The 20,996-nt window shown below is 38.6% G+C and overlaps 1 protein-coding gene across 4 annotated transcripts in view; it reads left to right on the top strand.

The window, feature by feature from the left end:
• The window catches only part of baz (par-3 family cell polarity regulator), a 56,718-nt gene that overhangs the window by 16,123 nt on the left and 19,599 nt on the right, over nucleotides 1-20,996 (top strand). The window contains exons 1-3 of one of the 4 annotated variants that reach the window (XM_074087777.1): nucleotides 12,882-12,924; nucleotides 14,390-14,677; nucleotides 17,256-17,456. In XM_074087777.1, coding sequence (XP_073943878.1) covers nucleotides 14,579-14,677; nucleotides 17,256-17,456 — 300 coding nt within the window. In that variant the 5' untranslated portion in view covers nucleotides 12,882-12,924; nucleotides 14,390-14,578. Of the gene's footprint in view, nucleotides 1-4,126; nucleotides 6,957-12,881; nucleotides 12,925-14,145; nucleotides 14,678-17,255; nucleotides 17,457-20,996 lie in introns of those variants that run through there. The other 3 variants (XM_074087775.1, XM_074087776.1, XM_074087774.1) reach the window with 3 other exon arrangements.

Raw genomic sequence — 20,996 nt, 5'->3', positions numbered from 1 at the left:
TGGGACGTAAATACGCTGGGATGATGATGACTGAAAGACTTGTGCTCCTCGTGAACAATCAATATCAGCGTGAGCGCTTTTCTTATTCTTATATTATAATCTACGTTTTTGCAGTGTGAAAGCTCACTGGAACACGCGAACAGTTTAAAGTACACTAGGAACGTTATGGTAATATTTCATGGAACTATCTCCCATTGTTCCGGAGCGGACTTGATGGGAAATCAGTTTCTAATTACTCTTGTATATCGTGGAAAACATGAACAATATCCACATAGAAGCAACAAATCGAACGAAGTAGGTACCTACTTGAACAATGTCGTGTAGCAAACAGAAATTCCGATTCAGGCTTGAGTTGCTCTGTGATTTTGCAATATTATAAAAGGTCAAAGACCTTATTACCGGTATGTAGATCGAGATTTTGGGCTGTGCGTACAAATTTATGTTAATGCAATCAGTGTAAAAATACGAAATCGATAACTTTACATGCCGTACCTACTCGTAGTAAGGCGACGCACACACGCGAGTTATGTACTTATAGTAAGGTACCGGCGCGTACAGTACAGACTAATCCTGTCAAAGGATTTACCCAATAAGACCAAGCACTTACGTGGTTTCTGGAGATTGACTTTTTAAGTGAATTAGTAGGTTACTTGGTTAGTCAAATCAAAGGCACAAAGATGCATACTGCATTTGCTTAAAACAGTGAAACAATCAAAAGCAGTTTAAAAATCGTTCTTTACGCCAATAAATAGTTCCAATATGAACATAAGTTGTAGTGTAATCTAAATTAACAACTAACTTAGTCGCGGCACTTAGTAGAAACCTTGTAGACCTTGAAAACTGCAATGACAAAGACATTGCGAGTTCACCGGGCGACGGTTACAGCTCAGTTAACATGTGGTGCAGGTGCTGGGGTCTGATAACTCTTTGTGTGGCAACGCACCCCTACCTGTCTCCCCTCCATCATTTGTGTATAAACTTTAACTACTTGAGAATCGCGATAGTACTTGCACCACAAAGACTAAGTTTGACGGCTACATACGATTTTTGACTGGTAGTGACATCTATCGGCAAATATGAAATTATAGCCCATGCCCGTGGATTCGCTTCCTTAAAAAATAGAAATGAGCTAGTTCTATCCTTAGACAATTCGAAAAAATCACTCTGTAATTCACGGTGAATCCTTTATGATTCTTAACGTATATATGTATATATCTGTCAAATGTCAAGTCTCTATAGTGAATTAGGCCGTTATTGCCAGTCAATCGTTTTATTTGTATGAAATAAATTAAAGTTAAAAATTATTTTTACTTTATCTTGTTAATACCAATTCTTGTTAGTACTATCAATATATATAAGAAATATATAATATAAAATTCATTGTCGTCACAATTCAATCACCGTAGACATCTATTGTACAATGTTTGTACTTGCGAGCGGCTTAGCTAAGTAACTGAACTTCTAACGCATGCCCTTTCTAATAGATGGCGTTCAGATGCACATGTGAATCAAAATTTCTAGGATGGTTGGTACATGACCAGAATTCAGTGGCGTAGCTACCAAGGGGCTAGGCGGGGCAGTGCCCCGGGGCCCTCAAGCTCAGGGGGCCCTCGAAATTCTGCTTTATAGCTGATGATAAAGTTGCTTAGCATTTTTAAAGTATTTGTATATAGAATGATTTTACTTCAAAAACCTTACCAGTTTTGATAGCAGTGGGCTCCATTTTTTTATTTGCCCCAGGGCCCTAGGTTACCTAGCTACGCCACTGCCAGAATAACTAGGTATTTATTTACTTTTAACTTTTTCACAGTGCCAATGTCAGTTTGAATTACTATATTTTGGATTAAAAAAATATGGACACGCCCAAGATAGGGTTCCGTAGCCATTACGAAAAAAATCAAGTAATGTTATGTGCGTTAACACAATTAAAACACCTTACTACAGTCTAAAAACCTATTACCAGAAAAAGAGCGTATCTTCACGGCACTTACGTCCTTTTGTTGAGAAGCGCAGTTTTTCGGCAATAACTCAAAAACGGTATATTCGATCATGTTGAAATCAATTTTCGTTGAAAGTATTTATTAAGCGTTACCTTTCCATATTTTTTGCATATTTTTTGGACAAACGGTTTACAAGATAGAGGGGGGGGGGGACACAATTTTTGCTACTTTGGGAGCGATTATGTCCGGAAATCTTCACTTAATCATAAAAGTTTTTGAGAAACCTCACTATCTTTTCAAAAGAGCTGTCGTACTATGTGCCACACCCCCCTATAAATATTTATTTTTGTAATTTAACTACAAAACTAAATAGCGGCTTTGACAAGACATCTGTACTCCAAATTTTGTGCATTGGACCCCACCTCTATAACAATGTTATTCCGTGAAATCCCATTTTCCTTCGTTCATAAGGCAAGGGTGAATTTGGACGGTGGTGAAGGTACCCCGCGCCGACGTTCCGGTTGCTGCGCCCGCGCCGTCACGCGCTACGGCTATCGGACCCCTGTCTCGTTCTTCCGTTCACCATTTTATACTGAATTTTTATGGAATGTAATTACCGGCCATGACATTTTAAATAGTTTCCGCTCGGAGTTTCCTTTTAGGTTTGTGTTTTTCGGACCAGGAATTGATTTAATCAATCTGGAATCATCGTCAGGATACAGGATGTGTTTGTTAGTACAGCAGTGCAAGCAAAACTGTGTATTTTTTTAAGTTTATTGGCTTCTTCTTCTTTGTCGGTATTACTCTTGTCTTGACAGAGTGGTCGTGGTCATCACTTCAGGTGTTGGTGGCAAGCTTTACAACACGCCGCCACTCCTCCCTGATGGCCGCCTTCCTCGTGCATTCATGTAGTGATGATGTGGGCCTTTTACTGCCGCTTTTATTTGGCCAGTCCACCTCATAGGCGATCTTCCTCGTGGCCTGGTACCCTCAACCTTTCCCTGGATCACAAGTCGCTCAATAGCCACCTCCCCTCGGCGGCATACGTGACCAACCAAAGAAGGTGAGGATACGAGATTGAACCAAAGACGATAAACGCTGCTTGATGCAGAGTTCTCGAAGTATAGACTCGTTGGTACGGAATTCACGATACTCCGAGCATTCTCCTCCAGCACCACATCTCTAGGGCGTCTATCTTCTTCTCTACTTCCCACAGGGTCCACGTTTCCGCGGCGTACAAGAATATATTGGCTATATCTAGTAAAAAAATACTATATGCCTGGGCGTAGAAAGACATCGTGTACCATCTACTCGCACCTAAACACACCTGCAGTATATGAATGGTATGCGAGTGAAATTCTGAATCCGCACTGATGGGCCTGCGGAGGCCAAACAGATAGCCCAAGTCTTCTCATTTTGAGAGGGACCTGTGTTCAGCAGTGGGACCGAGTTTATAAGTCCAGAGATGAGATGATTTTTTTCCTACGCTACTTATAACTAACCACAGCAAAATCACACAAACATTAGTGTAGGCTACCCGCAGCAACTGGACGCAATCGTTACGTTTTGCGAAGGCAGAAAGGTGACACAGGTGTAATGATTGTTTACATGGCGTTCGAGCATTCTGAATGGTTCGGTTGGCTACCTCTCAGGGGACCGAGGAGGGGGGTTGCGACCTGTGGCCCCCCTCTCCCCCTGCACCACGCCGGCGCACGCGCAACACTCCAAACCAGCCAGTTGCTTGCCGCGCAGCCTCCAGTTTGTTTACATCGATAACAAATTCGTGTCGTTCCACATTGTGCAAATTGTAATTAACATATTGACTGTCATTATCGAGTGGAAAAGTGGGATCGTAGCTGGTATAGTTCAGGTTAAAGCTGTGATGTCTGTTGTCAACGTTTACAATAGACCCGATAAAATGACCCCACTTAGTTCAGCCATTGTCGCGATTCTGCTCTTGTTAGACTACATTTGCATAAAGTTTGCACCGATTGGGCGCGAGCGTGCCAGTGACGGACTGAGTCGTAAATTGTGCATTTATAATTATAAATAAGAGACTTTAATGCCTGAATAGAAGAAAATGTGCGAAAAAATTATCAAAATTACCTAAAAGTGTCTGCTGGTAAGGTAAACGTATGAGTGCTCGCCATTGTCCCAATAGTTGTCATGTTGAATTTTATGTCTTTAGCAAAAGAGGTGACAGCAGGGTATGATATATTGGGCCTTAGCATGTCGAGCATCGGCTCGGACGCGTCGGACTTTTACCTTATGTCAAATAGAACAATCATGAACTTTGCTCTAAAACAACTGCTGATTATTTATTTTAGTACAATTAAAATAAATTTTAACGGGTATCCGCATTGAATTGTTCTTAGCTGCAAAAAACCTTAGTTTTAAATCTCGACTCGCGGCTGGCGTGCCTGGCGTTGCATGACTGCACGCAAGTCCAATGCTCCTTCGTCTGACCCTAATGAATATTGCAATACTCAATAACCTCGACATTTCTTCGATCTCCTCTGTTCAGGACTAAACTTACTTAAAAAATTTACTTACCTACAGTATCACAGTATTTATGCCTGACATCAACCAACCAATAAAAAATTATTTAGTTTTCTAAAGTTTTATTCTTCAGGTTATATGTAAATACCTCAAATAAATGAGCAGTATTATAGAAACCTAATAAGTGGTTCTTATAATACGCAAGATGACGGTGTTTCTCTGACTAATATCATTGGCTGACACAGTTCGGAACAAGAGCAGAAAGTAAAATTATTGGTGTCATTGGTATTATTTGATTTCGGGTCTTTCGAAGCTTGATTGTCAGTACTTTTCTTACTGCCAATAAGTATGATAACCGCCGTTGGGTCTGCCATGACATTGTTTCACTAGAGTAAGTAAGATAATAGCAGTAGTGGCACCGATCTAGATACCCATATCTCTTGGTAGAAAGCAGCTTCGTGGGACCCTCGTTTACATTTGCCTTTTGTGGGAAATATAGCTCAGCAAAATGTGAAACGCGGCTTTTCTCTAAATATCTTCTCGTCATTGCTTCTCTGGGCACTGCGACTTCGTCGGCAATAGATCAAATTGATTACCTTGCGTTGAATGGAGCCAGTTAGGTAACGCAGAGTGTTAATCGTCAATTGTTTCATTTGTTACATTGAATTCGTCCCATCCAGTTCGAGGTAAAACCTGTGAGTTTAAATATTGCCTCATTGTCATAGCAGTCTAACGACTGCGCGCTTGTATGTTAATGTAAGATTTTACCCTTTGGAGCCTCATTAATAATTAACGGTGCGAGAGTTGCAATTTTGTGCAGTTATTTTCATAAAATATTCTCGCGGCACTCTTGATAGGGAACGCGGCTTGGGGAACGGGGATTATTATGATGAAGCATGTAATCATGAGACAATGCCGAGTGCCAGGTATAATGAATATCATAGATTTTAAAATGGCAACGCGGCTTCTCCATTAGGCGAGCCGAGGTTTCGCGAATTCGCGAGCTATTCAACGCGTGCGCTGTGCACTAATGTGCTCCAAACGGCAATTACCCTTCTATGATGCAAGTCCTTTGTATTGGCTAGGTTCTTCATGTAAGAACCCATTTTCATTCAACCGCGATGAATGGCACCGCTGCCAATTGATTTTAGCATAACTCTTTTCACTAAAATATTTATACGGCGCCACTGCCCACATTTAAATAAATAAAAAGTGATTTCACTTTCCGTGTTCGATTTCGACTGCTTTTTAGCTACCTTTTTTGTTTATCTAATGAATTTCGATTTTAATATAATTAAGGTCAGTAGATTTTACGCTAAGATATGACTAGCTGTCAGTTAGTAGGGGACAAACATGACGAAACATCGACAGGAAACATGCACCCAGGCTTTCTTTGCGCTACATGTTCACTGACCATGTGACATGTCCACTCTAATTGGTCGCTTTTGTTTTAATTCGATGTTAAATTGTCATATTGTCAGTTAGTTACTGCTTTTATCTCGAAATGTTCCAAAAGAGCAATACTTTCTACCTACTATAACTTACCAGTTTGACCGGTGGCCTTTGGCCGCACTGGCTTTTTGACACCAATAACATGCCTAATGAAATGACCTTAAGATTATAAGGCGTTGTCTTTCACTTGCGCGTCACAAAAATTAACTTAGTCAATCATGCTGAATGAAGTTTTCACTGTCGCCGTTGTCTCCCTCGAAGTTATAAGTCCTAAGTACTACAAAATATATCCCCAATGAATTAAGTTTGCACGCCTGCTCCAGCTAAGCATCGGCGTAAAAATCATTACATCACAACACTCGAGTGCAAGCGTGCTTATAGCGATATTTAAACGCGATAAGGCTGCCGCTGAGAATCCCGCGCACGGTGCAATTTGATCAGATAGATAAAGCATGCAAGCATTCAGGTATAGTACCCAATAGGTACTGTCTAGTCAGTGACGGAGTGAGGGGGGCTTAGATAACGATGTTGGCGATAACGCCGGGCGGAGGCCGCGGAGAGCGCGCCGGTCGCTCGCTTGCGGCAGACACGTTTTTTATTTTTACCACTTTTTGCCCGTCTAACTGCAAGTGCTAGCGGTATTGCGGTGCGCAGTGTCATAGTGTAGGAGTGTACCGGTGCCGATAACAAGATTCCCTCAGTTCCGTCCACACCATTGCCACTTGCAGGCATGTGGTCGTCGTACCAAGTTAAATTCTATTATTTCCTTAATTAACGAATTGATTGATATTCTTTTGGGTCGGATAACGTGTCTAAGTCAGTGTAACCTTCCCACTTTTCACTCGCTATCAGTAAAAGTAAACATCACCGACGTGCGAAACTTACCTAATCATAATAATAGTGTCGTAGGATTTTGGTGATGAGTCAGTGAGTGAGTGTGATACGATGAAGGACTCGCCGCGGTGCGAGGATGTGGCAGACAAGCTGGTGCGGCTGTTCGGGTGGCGGCAGACCTATCCGGTGCAGAAGCTACAGAGGAACATTCTGCCAAAGGCTAATGAAAGGGTAAGGACAATTAAATTAAAAAGTGAATTTTGAAGGACGACCCTTAATTTGACAGTGTGCACCACACACAATGAGCATAATTCAAAAGTATTTTTATTGGTTTGTTTTTTACAAGGTAACACAAGGTTTGAATCATGTACTTTTTTCAATATGATTAATAGGCGATACCATTTAGATGGACATGATTCTAAGGTGTTCTATAAGAAGCAAGTGTTCTTGGAAGTTTGACAGTACGGTATATAAAGTATTATTGGTAGATTTTGTAGGTAAAACAGCAAAAATCTTAGAGCACAAGTCAAGTGCATGAACACTAATAAACATAAACATAAGGGTTTCTAGTGGACTACAAAACCCTAAAAATTATGCAACAGAATGAGTTTATAATTTTCACTAATTTTATTTGTGAGCTATGAGCTGCCGGCCGTGGGAAAGTAAGAGAGTGAACTTTAAATTGAAAATACAAACTGAAATATAGATGCACAAAAAACCAGAAAAATAAGACCAGCACTGGGAATCGAACCCAGCTTAGGTCCTCGGCATTCCGTGCCGTGTGTTATACCGCTACACCACTGCTGTCCAGCAGGTAGGTAGGTTTTACGGGATGACCGTGAAAGTAAAAATTTGGAATTGAAATAAAAAATACAAAAAATACCAAAAAACCAATCTTAAAGTGAACTTTAAATGTCATGCAAAAGTTGTCATTTAAATATTTCTTTTCGGAGTTAATTATAACAAATATTAGTTCTATAAACTGTATTGATTTTTGTGACGATCGTCATAAAAAGGCTCTACATTTACGTTAAATATTTTTTTGATTGTTTATCATTTGTAAAACTGCAAACAGTGATTACTTCCAAGCATGACGCGCGTTAGTAATATTAATATGGTATTGAAAAAAACTTTTGCAAATATATTATAGTAATTTATGCGCGTGACGATAATAATGTGAAGCAATTTATTTCGGGTTAAGGACACATCATACAAACGTTGTTGCATACTTACATAGTTTTAAGTGAAAAAAGAGAAGATAATCGTATTAAAATAAATAGAACTGCTGTTTTCAGTAAAAAAAATAACCGCCTTTTAACTAAGTATAGATTCTCTTGTTTATTTGATAGGTAAAATAAATTAATATTTCAAGGTTCCCATGGAAATTTTATTGCAACTTTATATTATAAATTCAAATAGCCTCCTTTCCTCCTCCTTAAATCCTTTATCAAAATTAAGTAAACAAAAGATTAAGTTTACAAAATAACGTCTATGTTTCGTTTAGTACACAAAAACTTACCCCCTTATTCATAAAACTTAACAAGCCTATGTTAACTAACAAATGCTTTGTCCCTTTCTAACAAATACAAATGTCGAAGTGACAGATAAGGACAAACGAATTTAAGCGGCATTTTAACTAAAATAGGTTTGATTGTCGTTTATGAATAAGGGGGTTACTGACGATATGTTCACCTGCAGACATAGAATAAGCACAAGAAACTTTTTTCCATCCGTCACGTGAAAGATTTATCTATCTATAATGTAAATTGTTTGTTAACGAAAACAAAACAACATTGAAAACTGTCAGGAACATACAGTAGGGCTGCCAAGTTCGTTACCAAATACACATTGTGTTGCGTGTCTACTCTTGTCTCTTAATTCTAATGTCCTGTTTATCGTTCAAAGGTCAACTGGAAGAGATTTAAGGGAGAAATTTACCATTCTACACCGGTTTCTCTCGTTAATTTCGTTTTATATGCAATAAAGATACGTACGAGTCTTTTTTATTAGAAACACTTAGGTATTTAAATTGGTTTTTGTTTGTTTGTTTGCACTTAGTTCGACACGAAGAAGGATATAAGCAGGATAAGGCTAGGCTACCGATTCCTGAAATATTTTATGTGAGACATAAAACATTTTTGACGAACCATAAATTTAACGCGAGCGAAGTTTGTATACCTACAGATAAAAAATATGGCAACTCGTATTTCTGCTAAACTAAGTTGGTACACATACCTACTCTGATTGAATAGAGGGTTGGTAGCCCTCTCCTATGTGACGCCGGTACATACGCACTTGCGCACGCGTCCGCAAGTTCCCAACTTCCCATTGTTGTGTTCACTTTCACATCTGATCTGAAAGTGTTGGAAAGCACGCATTAATTCAGCGCCGGCGCAATTATGTTGTCGATGCCATATACACGCGAGACGGTCATTGAACTCGCATTATTCTGATTGTGCTCTTTTTGCTTGTAGCCTGGGCCTCGATCGGTTTTCCTTAAGTGGTTTGATGTTTTACGAGAGTATTACAACATACATGGAGGATCTAAAGATCAATCACACATAGTTAAATACATATCATATTCGTATGATTAGAAGATACTTTTGAACCTACTACACTACACTTTAATAACTTTTTAATTCTTAAGGTTTCGTACGTAATCTGCACATACCATCAGCTGTAGCGATTCCAGGTCAACGCTACATAGTAGAGTAGCTAAATGTTACGAAACAAATACTGCGCCAAATAATACCTACATTATAGTAAATTATATTATATAGCTCTAGGCAAACCTAAAAGTACAATTTACTTGGAGAGGTAGAGTTGCTCATTCAGACGATACAGTAATATGCAGCGAAAAGTACTTAACACAACTTTTATTTATGTAACCTTTTTGTTTTTCCTTTTTGTACAATAAAGAGTATAAACAAACAAACAAACAAACAAAAGTTACACTCTTATTTAGGTTCTGTCTGACAATGATATTTATCTTTATCATCATCATATCAGCAGTAAGACGTCCACTGTTGGACATAAGCCTTTCCCATCAATGATATTGACTTCTAATAGATATCGTTGGATTTGGATCGAATCAAGCTTAGGTACTGACGGAATCATAAACTGTATGCAGGTTAGATGTGGTTTTTTCCGAAAATTTTCGAATGAAGTAAGTAACTCTTACAAAAACATTCATGATTACAAGATTCGACCTTATTTTCCATAAATTAATATATATATATAGCAATGTAAATAATATAAAAATTACGTAAATGTATATAGTGTAGAGGTACCTAAAACTCATTAAGGCTTAAAGCATTCAAGTGTTTAGATTTTAGTTATGTGTGCTGTAAAACTTACTAAATGAGGAAAATATATATCTCATGTAGCCATTACGTCAGCTTTAATGTGTGAAACATGGTAATGTGTACGTCAACTAGTTAATACGCACATTACTTCTGTTGCGATAGTGGAACAAGCATGTTACGAACTAGTTAAATAAATATTTTGGTTAGTTAATCTGCCTGCACCCAAATCAATCTAAGTTGATAAGCACTTATGTACTATAATCTCTGCTGAAAAGCTCTTATTTCAAACGTGTTTTAATGATAAATGCAATGAATAATTACAAGAAACAATATCATTGTCACTTTCCATACTAATGAAATGTGACTCATTATTTTTGCTCGACATCAGTATATAAATGTAAGATAAATGTATTATGTTCTGTTTAAGAAAATATTAAATTTCTAGAAAATGTCACTTCATTATTCTATAAAGCGTGAATGGTGCACTGCATTTTAATAATAGATAGTTTGTAATTGGAGTTGTAGGTATGTAAAGAAGATAAATCTCGTTAATCCATGTTCGCAGAAGAAGCGTATCAAATGCAGGTGTTTGCCACCAATTGGCCCATTGTATTGTACCGTATAACCTTCAGTATTCGATGCTCGCCCGGACTGCCATTCGATCTCCTATTGTTCGTCCCACAAAACCGCTTCCGCCGTATTTATCATAGTTAGTGGGACTTTATAGGTGGTTCATTCCATTTATTGACGGAAAAAGAACTGTAAAATACGCGGTAAAGAACTCCTGTTTGGAAGTAGGTTAAGTACCTACGGTATGGTAAGGACGGAGAAACACACATGCACTAATAAACAGCACCCTTGTACTGTAAAAAATTTAAAGTGCCAATGCTACATATCTTCGCATGTAAGATTTGTCGAAATTTGTGGCGAAGGAAGGTGGACTTACCCAATTTCGCCGCCGACCTTCTGACTGGCCACGGCTTTGATAATGGTAATGATGAATGCACGTCACTGGTTATTTAGTTGCAGAGCTTGCGAGAAAATAATAAATTAAATAATTTATATTAAATTAGTTTATTCTTGATAAGCGAGCATTAATCTTTTTAATGATGGATGACAGTGAAAGATCCGCGTGGCTTCAGAGGCTTCCGGCCAGCGTTAGCTAAGGCTTGTCCACCTTCCACCTCCTTGCACACGGCAATACAGCGCAACCATTTGTCATTTTGTACGTTGGCATTCAGTATTGGTAAGGCAAATAGTTTTTAGAATAGTCTAAAGGAGGACATTTCTATCTACCGTTGTACCCTGAGTTTATCTCTCCGATTTCAACAAAATTAGGGAGGTAAGACTCAGTCCACGATTCCGAGCTGGAAAAACAGGGTCTCCAGATGTGTCCCCAAAATATTGTATGGATGTGTTAGCGAAAATTATGACAAAACGGACACATAGCCAGTGCCAAAGACATGGATTTCCAATTTCAACTTCTTTAGTAGACACTTGACTGTAAATTACATCTATAACTTGAATTGTGTATTCATTTGAATTTGAAAATCAGTATTGCTATGTTTTTGATAAATACTTCTGAAAGTGATCGATTTATCGTAAGTACCTACAGTGAGACAATACTAATCATACCTACACGCCTTTGTTTAACAGCTCTACGTGGCTCTACGTTGTACATGAAAGGTTTAGTTACGTTAAATAATTGCGTTTAATGGTTGAGTTTATCTACTTTTATCTCTTTGATAAGTATATCTAAAGAATTCGTATTTTCCGACCTTTGTGAATCACAAATTGTGATACTGCTAGGCACGGTCGGTTGTTAAAAATGTGTTAGATCTAGCTCGCTTCCAGTCACGCTGAGTAATGTATGCATATTCGTATTTGGACATCAGCACCATATTTGTTTTACACACTTGTCCCACTTAACTTTTCGTTCATCCATTTGAATGTAAGCACTGGTCATTAAATGGATATCAGCAGTCGTTCGTAGGCAGGCATTTCCATGTTTTAACGGTTTCACTTGCCTTGCGGCTTCTCCGTATTGTCTGTTCCCATTTATCTTAGTCTCAGGTTGTGATTGCAATTTTCCTTATCAGTCATTGCCGTCTTTCAATGATAGTCTTTGATTTTTCTTGTTGACAGTCGCACTGCGTTAGTTACGATTTAGCTTATCTATTTATATCCACACAAAATCTGGTTAGAAGGTAAGTATGCAAAGGAAACCCTACATTTGCTGGTACAGTCAGCAACAAAAATATACATACGTTAGAAGTGCCAAAAATATGTATAACACGACTATTGCCTGAATATTAAGGTCGTGTGTATACCTACATATTTTTGCACTTTGGCTGTATTCATATCTTTGTTGCTGACTGTACCACCAGAAATGAAGGCCAAATGTGAAGTAAGTATGGTTATTACACGTGTTTCCGTTTATGGTTTAAATTTACGGGTTAATAATTAGTTTCAAATTAACTACTCTCTACTCTGATAGCTACGTCAAGTGGATAGTATTGAAGTTTAATACAATTATTAGCCAAACATTAAAAAGGCTTCTTATTTTTGAGATTTTGCCGAGTCACTGTAAAACATAAGTTACAATTTATACTTAATCAGTAAATGCATTATTTTTCCGTAGGTATACTATACTCTTAAGTACTAAGTAGTAATTTGACGAAACGACATTGATACCAGCTCCGTGTCTCATTTGGTTTCGCATGGTGTACAAGCCTTGAATCGGTGAAAAAAAGGAACCTCAACAGTAATCGTTTATTTGCATTGTATGAGATCTTTCTAATGCCGGGTTCGCTTCGCTTCAGTTCTGCTTCAACCGCGCGCGAAGCTGGCTGATTTACCACGGCTTAGTCGGCTCCTCTCGTCGATATAATGAAGTGCGTTCGTCAAGTGTTCTGAATAATTTAATTAAATATTTTTGTGTATCGTCAATATTGAATTTTGGATCTGCAGTGAATTTTATTACTTTCATTTCTAGTTTAGTCGTTTATCAAGTTATGTCTAGTTATCTACTAGTTGTTTTGCAATCAACGTGTTGCAAAAAACTTGGCTAAAAAATTATCCTCGAACATACTTACGCTGTATGTTTCGGGCTTTCGGCTGTGATGGTTTACTAACCAGTACTATTCATTAAATCGAAAAACAGAGCGCAAATCATTACCTTGACAGTTATTATCAAGCTGGTCAAGCTCTAATGATTTTCAAAACCATTTTGCAACGCGAGGAGCGCACGCGGCTGCATTAGCGATAAAACAGATATTTGCATAACAATTTCACAGCGGCACGGCCGCTCTATGTACCACAACATTCTGAAAATAAGCTAACGTGTGACAGTGATTGATTGTTATTAGCTGTTATTAGGTACACTTCGTATAAATTGTCCCACAATCCTATTGCCAAAGCAGCTGAAAGGCATACTGTTATTTTTTTACAATTACGCCGCTGTCCTACAATACGCAGCCATGTGTTCCAAACATTATGTTCTTTATCATTTGACAGGCGACAGATCTGCTATTACACAGATTATACCTGTTTATATATCTTAAACCGACATAGAATTTCGTTGATCCGAGTTTGCTTACTCGTAACATGTTACTGTTATGCATTGGTTTCCAAGTTCAGCACAATGCATAATAGATTCCTTATTTAAACTGGATCATTATGGAAGCCAGCATTGACGCATGGCTGGCCTCTTGGCATTCAAGACATGTCACAGACCATAATAGTTGCATTTCCGCTGGTCTGCTCGGTTTAGGACACGGACAATTTGCAGCCTTTACATAAACAAGAAGTAACTACTTTTCGAGATGATGTTATTAGGTACCAATAAGCATTGCGCATATCGTGTAAGTAAAGTAAAAGATAAAATTGAAGAGCCTTCCGAGAAAGCATGCAGATCGCGTGCGTCTACGCAACTGGCTGCTGCAGTGGAATGGCCACGTTCAATGGAATTGAATCTCAAGTTGCATGAACGCTGAGCTGGCGTGTTGAAAACAGTTTATTTAATTTTATCGCCCGTAGACTAGATAAACTGCACAACTTGTTTTCTTTAAACTGGAACGTTTAAACCACTGTAATTTTAAAACTTTTAAAAGTACAACGTTCTAAGCGTAACCTACCCATACCCAAACTCGCTTATCTTCGTACCGAGTAAAGTACCTAATGTGCACATTATGTGTAACGGAATAAATCCTCTTGAAAGAAGCGAGCCATCTGTTCGGACTGATTGACATGGTGCGGTGGTGCGCGAAGGCCACGGCCTCATCCGCACCACCAACCCACACCGGTTGCAAATAATACGAGGTTGAGGTTACAATAAAACCTTTAAGATTAAAAATACAGGAAATCATCTAGATGAATGCTTAGGTTTTTATATTGCAATTAAATAACCTTACCTAACACTGGATCTAAGTAGATTCGGTCATGTATTACGACCGTTTCACAACTTTGGCAAAAGTGAGTGAAAACGACTTGTGAAAATTACGCAACTTCACGCGATAGTCGGCGAGTTCGATTGACGATGTGAGTGCGATGAAGGAGTTGGGCGAGCCGGTGCCTCCGCCGAGGGTCAAGAAGATCGCGCGGCTGGCTGCCTCGCGGGAGCGAGACAAACGGAGAACTGTCACTTGGGTTTGCTACGGTTTTTTACACAAACTTCCTACAAGCTTCATGCCACCATAGTCAACATTACGCTTATTGCTCATTAGCCGCGTTAGTTACCACTAAAACTTCTAAAACTTAATTACTTACCTACTTGTAAGCTGTTATTGTGTTAAAGCTCTTTCCATCAGAGGGCAATTTCACCAGTGTCTTGTGTATTCGGGGAGGCCTATGACCAACAATGGACGTCCTACTGCTGATATGATGATGATGATGATAATAAATCAAATCATTATACTTAGCCGTTTTCTAGATTCCCGAAATAAATTATAAATATACCTACAAGAATTTCTTGTTTAAGATATTAGATAGATTAGATATTCGGCATTCGTTCAATTTTTTAATAAATTACCCAATAGTTATTACAAACTCGTTTTATAAAGAGGGCTAGAGACAAAAGCGATTCCAAATCGAAGCATAAAACTAAAATCATCTCGTGATTTCGCAAAACAATGCTCCATAAAGCATCTTCGATAGCGCTCGGCAGTTCTTTTCAATTTTATTCATACATCCGCGAAAGAGATGAATGTTTTGAATTCCGCCTTTAGAGATCATTCGTCGCGATCACGCTGACAAGTGGACAAAGACTGACGAGTCTAGACAAAACGATCCTCACAATGAGCCCGTACAATCCACTGAATAGACAAGTTGCCGAGTGCGTGGGAACATTTCCATGTTCTTGTTTACTGCCTGAATAAGAAATACAGAAATTTACTAATCCGGCTGACAATGCGAATGTTTTCGCACGTTGTTAACTGTTGCTATGATTCGTCGCATTGCGCCGCCACCGTTATACGTCGATTGCACTAGGATCACGCGATGTCATGCCATTGTCACAGCAGCATTCGTAATTATAGTAACAAGTGTGTTATCTTCTTTATGCTCAATAACAACGCAGCCGTCAAATTAAAGGATGGTTACATTTTCTATCACAAACATCATTCAAATGGATTCTAATTCGTGACCACCGCATCCTCGACTATAGTTATTTATTTATACATTTCCAAGCAATCGTGAAAATGGGATGCACGTACACTTATCACACGTTAGGTACACGAATAAAACTGATTAATAGGTACGTCAATACGGTTTACGCTGCGGCAGATCGGCTAGTGATCTTTTAGTCTACCTTACACACCGTTGGACTTCAGCTATTGAGAGCAAGGGGGACCTGCCTCGGCGGTCAGCTTGGACATGAAGGCTTTTGATAGGGTTTGGCACGGAGCTCTGCTCTCTAAGCTTCCGGCGAACGGACTACCTGGAAAATTGTGCTCTTGGATTGCCAGTTTTCTTTCAGGTCGTAGCATCAAAGTTGTTGTCGACGGTTCTTGCTCCGACTTAAAGCCTGTGAACTCTGGTGTCCCGCAGGGTTGCGTTCTGTCTCCCACGTTATTTCTTCTGCATTTCAATGATATGTTGAACTACAGCAACATTCATTGCTATGCAGACGACAGTACGGGGGACGTACTCTATACCGGTAGCGCTAAAATTTCCAGGAAGCACGTCAGCGAAAACCGGAACATGCTCGTGTCTCCGATGAAAACCTTGTTGCAGCATGTCTCAGATTAGGGCAGACTAAACTTGGTCCAATTTAATCCCCAAAAGACACAAGTATGCGTGTTCTCCGCAAAAAAGGATCCCTTTGTTGCATCGCTTCGTTTTGAGGGGACTTCTCTTGAGGTCAAGCCGTCTATAGGGAGTCTGGGAGTTGATATTTCGAGGTACAGTTTCGTAGTCATTTGGACGGCAGAGCTAAACTAGCTTCAAAGAAACTGGGGGTACTGAATAGAGCGGCGCAGTACTTCACGCCAGCCCGTGGCCTACAGCTTTTTAAAGCTGTTAGGGCCGCTTATGGAGTACTGTTCCCATCTCTAGGCTGGAGCACCCCAGTATCAGCTTCTTCCATTTGACCGCATCCAACGTAGGGGTGCTAGATTTGTCAGCAACCGGGAACTCTCTGACCGCCTTGATCCTCTGGTAATGCGGAGGGATGTTGCATCTTTCTGCATCTTGTACCGCATATGTAGAATACAATACAAATTTTCTTTATTGCACACCATAAATCAGTACAAAACACTTATAATATAAACACTTATAATATATATCATGGGAATTGTCAGATGAATTATTCGGATTGTTGCCTGCAGCTAGGTTTCACTACCGTACTTAGCGCAGGCGTCAGTCATTTCATCCTCACCACCTTGATGATTGGCAATCTAGCACCGTTCGCTTTAAGCGAAACTTTTTTCCACGCAGGACTAAAGTATGGAACCAGCTTCCTGGGACATGTTTCCGGAGCGGTACAACTTAGGGATCTTTAAAAAACGAGCCTTTCAGTCTCTCAAAGGGCCAGCAACGCACCTTTGATAACCCTCGTGTTGATAGGTGTCCTTGGGCGGCGGTGATTGCTTCCCATCAGGTGCCCCCTCTTATATATAAAATAAAAGAGAACTTTATACGCACAATTGAATTTCTTCTTAGGTGTGTGCTTGTTTCCTCACGATAGCCAAGATCGACTTCAACTAAGTAAACGTCTTTTTCTTTCCAGGGCCCCGAGACATGGGTGGGTGTGCGAGCGCTGCGCGCGAGTTCTGGCGGTATCCTGGACCCCGACGACCGCGTCCGCGACGTGGCCGACGACCGCGAGACGCTGACGGCAGAATGTGCGGCGCAGGCGCAGCCGCGCGCGGCGCAGGCCGACGGCGCGAGCGGCTCCAGCGCCGGCACCGCCTCGCCGGATATGTTTCGAGTGAGTACTCGTTGAAGTGATATGAGGGCTAATACGAAAGAAATTCGAAAATCGAAGTTCGCATCTTACCATCCCTCTCACTCTCGTATTAAATACCTAATATTAGCGTCAGCGGGATGGCAACATACGAAGTTCAAATTTTGCACTTCGTAGCATAAGGTCAGCCTTATACATATATAGCACGGAGAACAGATGGCCGTTGGGGCAGAAAAGTTCTCGAATGGAAACTGTGGATCGACAAGCGCAGCGTAGGACGTCTCCACCAACGAGATGGATGGAAGACCTGGTTAAATAAAACCGCGGATTCAAGGTGGATGTGCAGGCCGTTTAATTGAAGCAACTAGAGGTCAATGGGATTCTGGTTTGTTACAGCCAAATATCATAATAACATGTTCCTAGAATATTAGAATGTCAAAACAGATTATTCTCATAATGTCTAAAGCTCGAAATGACTTACGCCTACTTTTTAAATTACCGTATTCTTAATGTGACTATAATTAATTTAGACTCTATCGCGTTTTGATAAATTTTCAATTTTACCATTTGCCAAAATGTCTAGAACTTGACTTACCATGTTTCGATAAATTTTTTATTATACCATTTCCCAAAATGTTAGAACTAATTAATTAGATACAAAAACGTCACATTGTTAAAATATCTACAACTCAGTAAAACTTTACAAGTGTACAATTTTACTAAATTGTTATTTCCCATAGTAAAACTTGATATTTGTTGCTGTGAAAATTTCAACTGTCTAGCTATCATGGTTCAAGAGATACAGCCTGGTGACAGAAGGACAGTGAAATATTAGTAATAGGGTCCTGTTTTTGCCCTTTGGGTACGGAACCCTAAAAAGTGATTAGGTACTTTATAGTGGGTGTTAACTCATGGCTTTATAGAAATAGATTATTCCTTTTATATACCTATCATTTGTACCTACTTAAATAGTCATAATTAGAATTACTTATTACATACTATTATTATAACTCGGTTTTTATTTCTTTGGTCTTGTGGCATTAAAAATGTAATAACTAGACTATAGGTGGGTAGGATAAACAATCATTTACTAAAATTGTAATATTCCTTTTATTTTTTTCCGGTAAAGCACTATTATCTATTATCTATTCTGTGCTATTACTCACAATTGCGGCCTTCTCACATAGGTCTGGCGATGTTAAATCGATTTCAAATTCTGATCCACATATTTTACACAAGCTTTTTGAAAACTTTAAACTTTGCAAAAGACAGTAAACAAAGTAAGTTCGAACTTTAGCAGTGACAGTGAAGTGAAATTGTTTGACAAATTAAAGGCGTTTTTTTGATTTTAAACTAACATGAAATTTATTTAAATTCGTAATTTTTACTCCAGCCAACTCAATGAAAGATTTTTTTTAAATATATATTTCATAAGAAAGAAACCATTTTATAATATTATTATAGTTTACTATAATATTATATTTGTGTATAAAAATATTTAAATTGTATAAAAATTAAAACTACTGTTGCTTTTATAAACTTAATAAACATGCTTGCAGTAGGAAAAACGCCTCCACTTGGACAGGCGTTTCGGCAGCTGTTCCGTTTCATTCAGACACCTTTAAGAACAGTTTCAAAATTAAATATTAAAAAAAAAATTATAATTATAATGTTAAAGAGGAAAATAATAAAATATCAATATTTAATACAACTTAAATCCGTACCATAAAAATATCGAGCAACACTGTGGTTGTGTAGAGGTACATTATCACTACGTAACGTACATTAACAGCGCGCGCAATATTTTGTACGCCCTGTTAATGCACGGCATGATAATCCGTATACATGTGTGTACATAATAATACAAAACTATAAATACTCTTTGGTCATGATCTGTCATGGTGTGGTCATGGCGACAAAATATAAAGAGAAATGAGGGACGTTGTCATGGGTTTGCGCTATTGTCGCCCCCTGCGCAGATCTTTGCCTAATACGCCCTATTAAAATTAACATTTAATAATATGTTATCTACTAAAAATAACATGGAATAGCCATTCATCTTTCAAACAGGAAACTTTATTTCATAAACATAGCCGCGTGTTTTAGCACAGCAGGGAAAGGGCGCTAGGCTGTATGGGGTAAAACTTCGCTCCCTGCAAAAAAAAAAAAAATTGGCGGGAGCAGGCGGAGCAGCAACGAAAACGCGGGATATTCCTGTTTAAACTTGTCAGTGTTAAGTTTTATTCCGGAGGGAAAGTTCATCTCATTCTGTATGATGTCTGGTAGAAGAAAAGGCTTCACGCTATCGATTTGTTGTAAAGTCGATATGGGTTTGTGTTATTCCAATTGTGTGGGTCGGCGTAAACCTAAGGTGAGTTTTATTGAAAATTAACTAAAAATGGGGCAATAAAAAATCTATTGCTAAAATTCTATACAAAATACTCATACCGTCGTCGAGTCGAATTTTCAAATACGGGAATAAGTACCTCTTATTTGTTTTTTTTTTATGTTTCTGTAGAAAATATTTTTACAACATAGATTTGCTTAAATTACCTACGTTTTTACATATTAATGTTTGCTTTTATTGCTAGGTAAATATAAATAAAATATAAATTATCAGTTGTCTATCTAATATTTGCAAGTTGCTGTGAATCACATAGGGCACGGTTTCTAAATACTAAAACTAATCATAACTTCCTAACTAATATTATTAACTGCGAATGAGCGTATGTATGTTTGTTATGCTTCCATACTTGGATACCTATTAATATTATATGATGTCCTACCTAGAAGTGTTTTGATCGTACTTAGGTTTCGTAAGTAAGTATTCAGAGTAAAGACCCATTTAACTGTAGGTATGCGGCGTCAGTCGTACGTAGTAAAACTGTAGATAAAACTAAGTAGGGTAACAGGATTACGACCAGTTCGCAGCCGGCTGGTTCTAAGCTCATAGTATCTTATAGGCTTTGACTATATCAGATGTGGAGCTATTGAACGATTTTACTATTTTTACGTGTCCATGTTCAAACTAAATAGTAAGAAAGGGCTACGGTCTTATCATCATCATCAGCCTACAGCAGTCCACTGCTGGACATAGGCCTCTTCCATGGCTACGTTTTCACTCGAAATTAATAAGAAAATAGATTGTCGAAGAGCATAAAACAGGGTTTCTGTTTCTACCTAACAAAAAGTAAGTACCTACATAACTCTTAGGTGTATAAGTTTGTGTATAGACGATGACTGTCTAAGGGTATCCGATGCTCAAATTTAGTTATTTACTCAGATGACTTCATCCATCATCATCATCGTGACTACAAACGACTATTTGCGTTGAATTGTAAAGAACTTCAAAGATACGATAGGTTCCTATATATATATTTGTGTTGTGTGTATCATCACAGAATAACTAATAGTACTACCGTACATACCGTACATACCTACAGGTAGTTACAGGATTATATTGTCTTTAGTTTTCAATAACTAACAAGTTGCTACTTTTTGATTCGTAATTTTACTAGGAGTAAATAAATAAGTTTCTAAATAATCCATAATGTAACACTGTAA

The sequence above is a fragment of the Choristoneura fumiferana genome, chromosome 5 (assembly GCF_025370935.1).
Source record: "Choristoneura fumiferana chromosome 5, NRCan_CFum_1, whole genome shotgun sequence".
In the NCBI taxonomy this organism is placed as follows: Eukaryota; Metazoa; Arthropoda; class Insecta; order Lepidoptera; family Tortricidae; genus Choristoneura; species Choristoneura fumiferana.
Note: the sequence above shows the minus strand (reverse complement) of the source record. Positions and strands in the feature narration are given on the sequence as shown.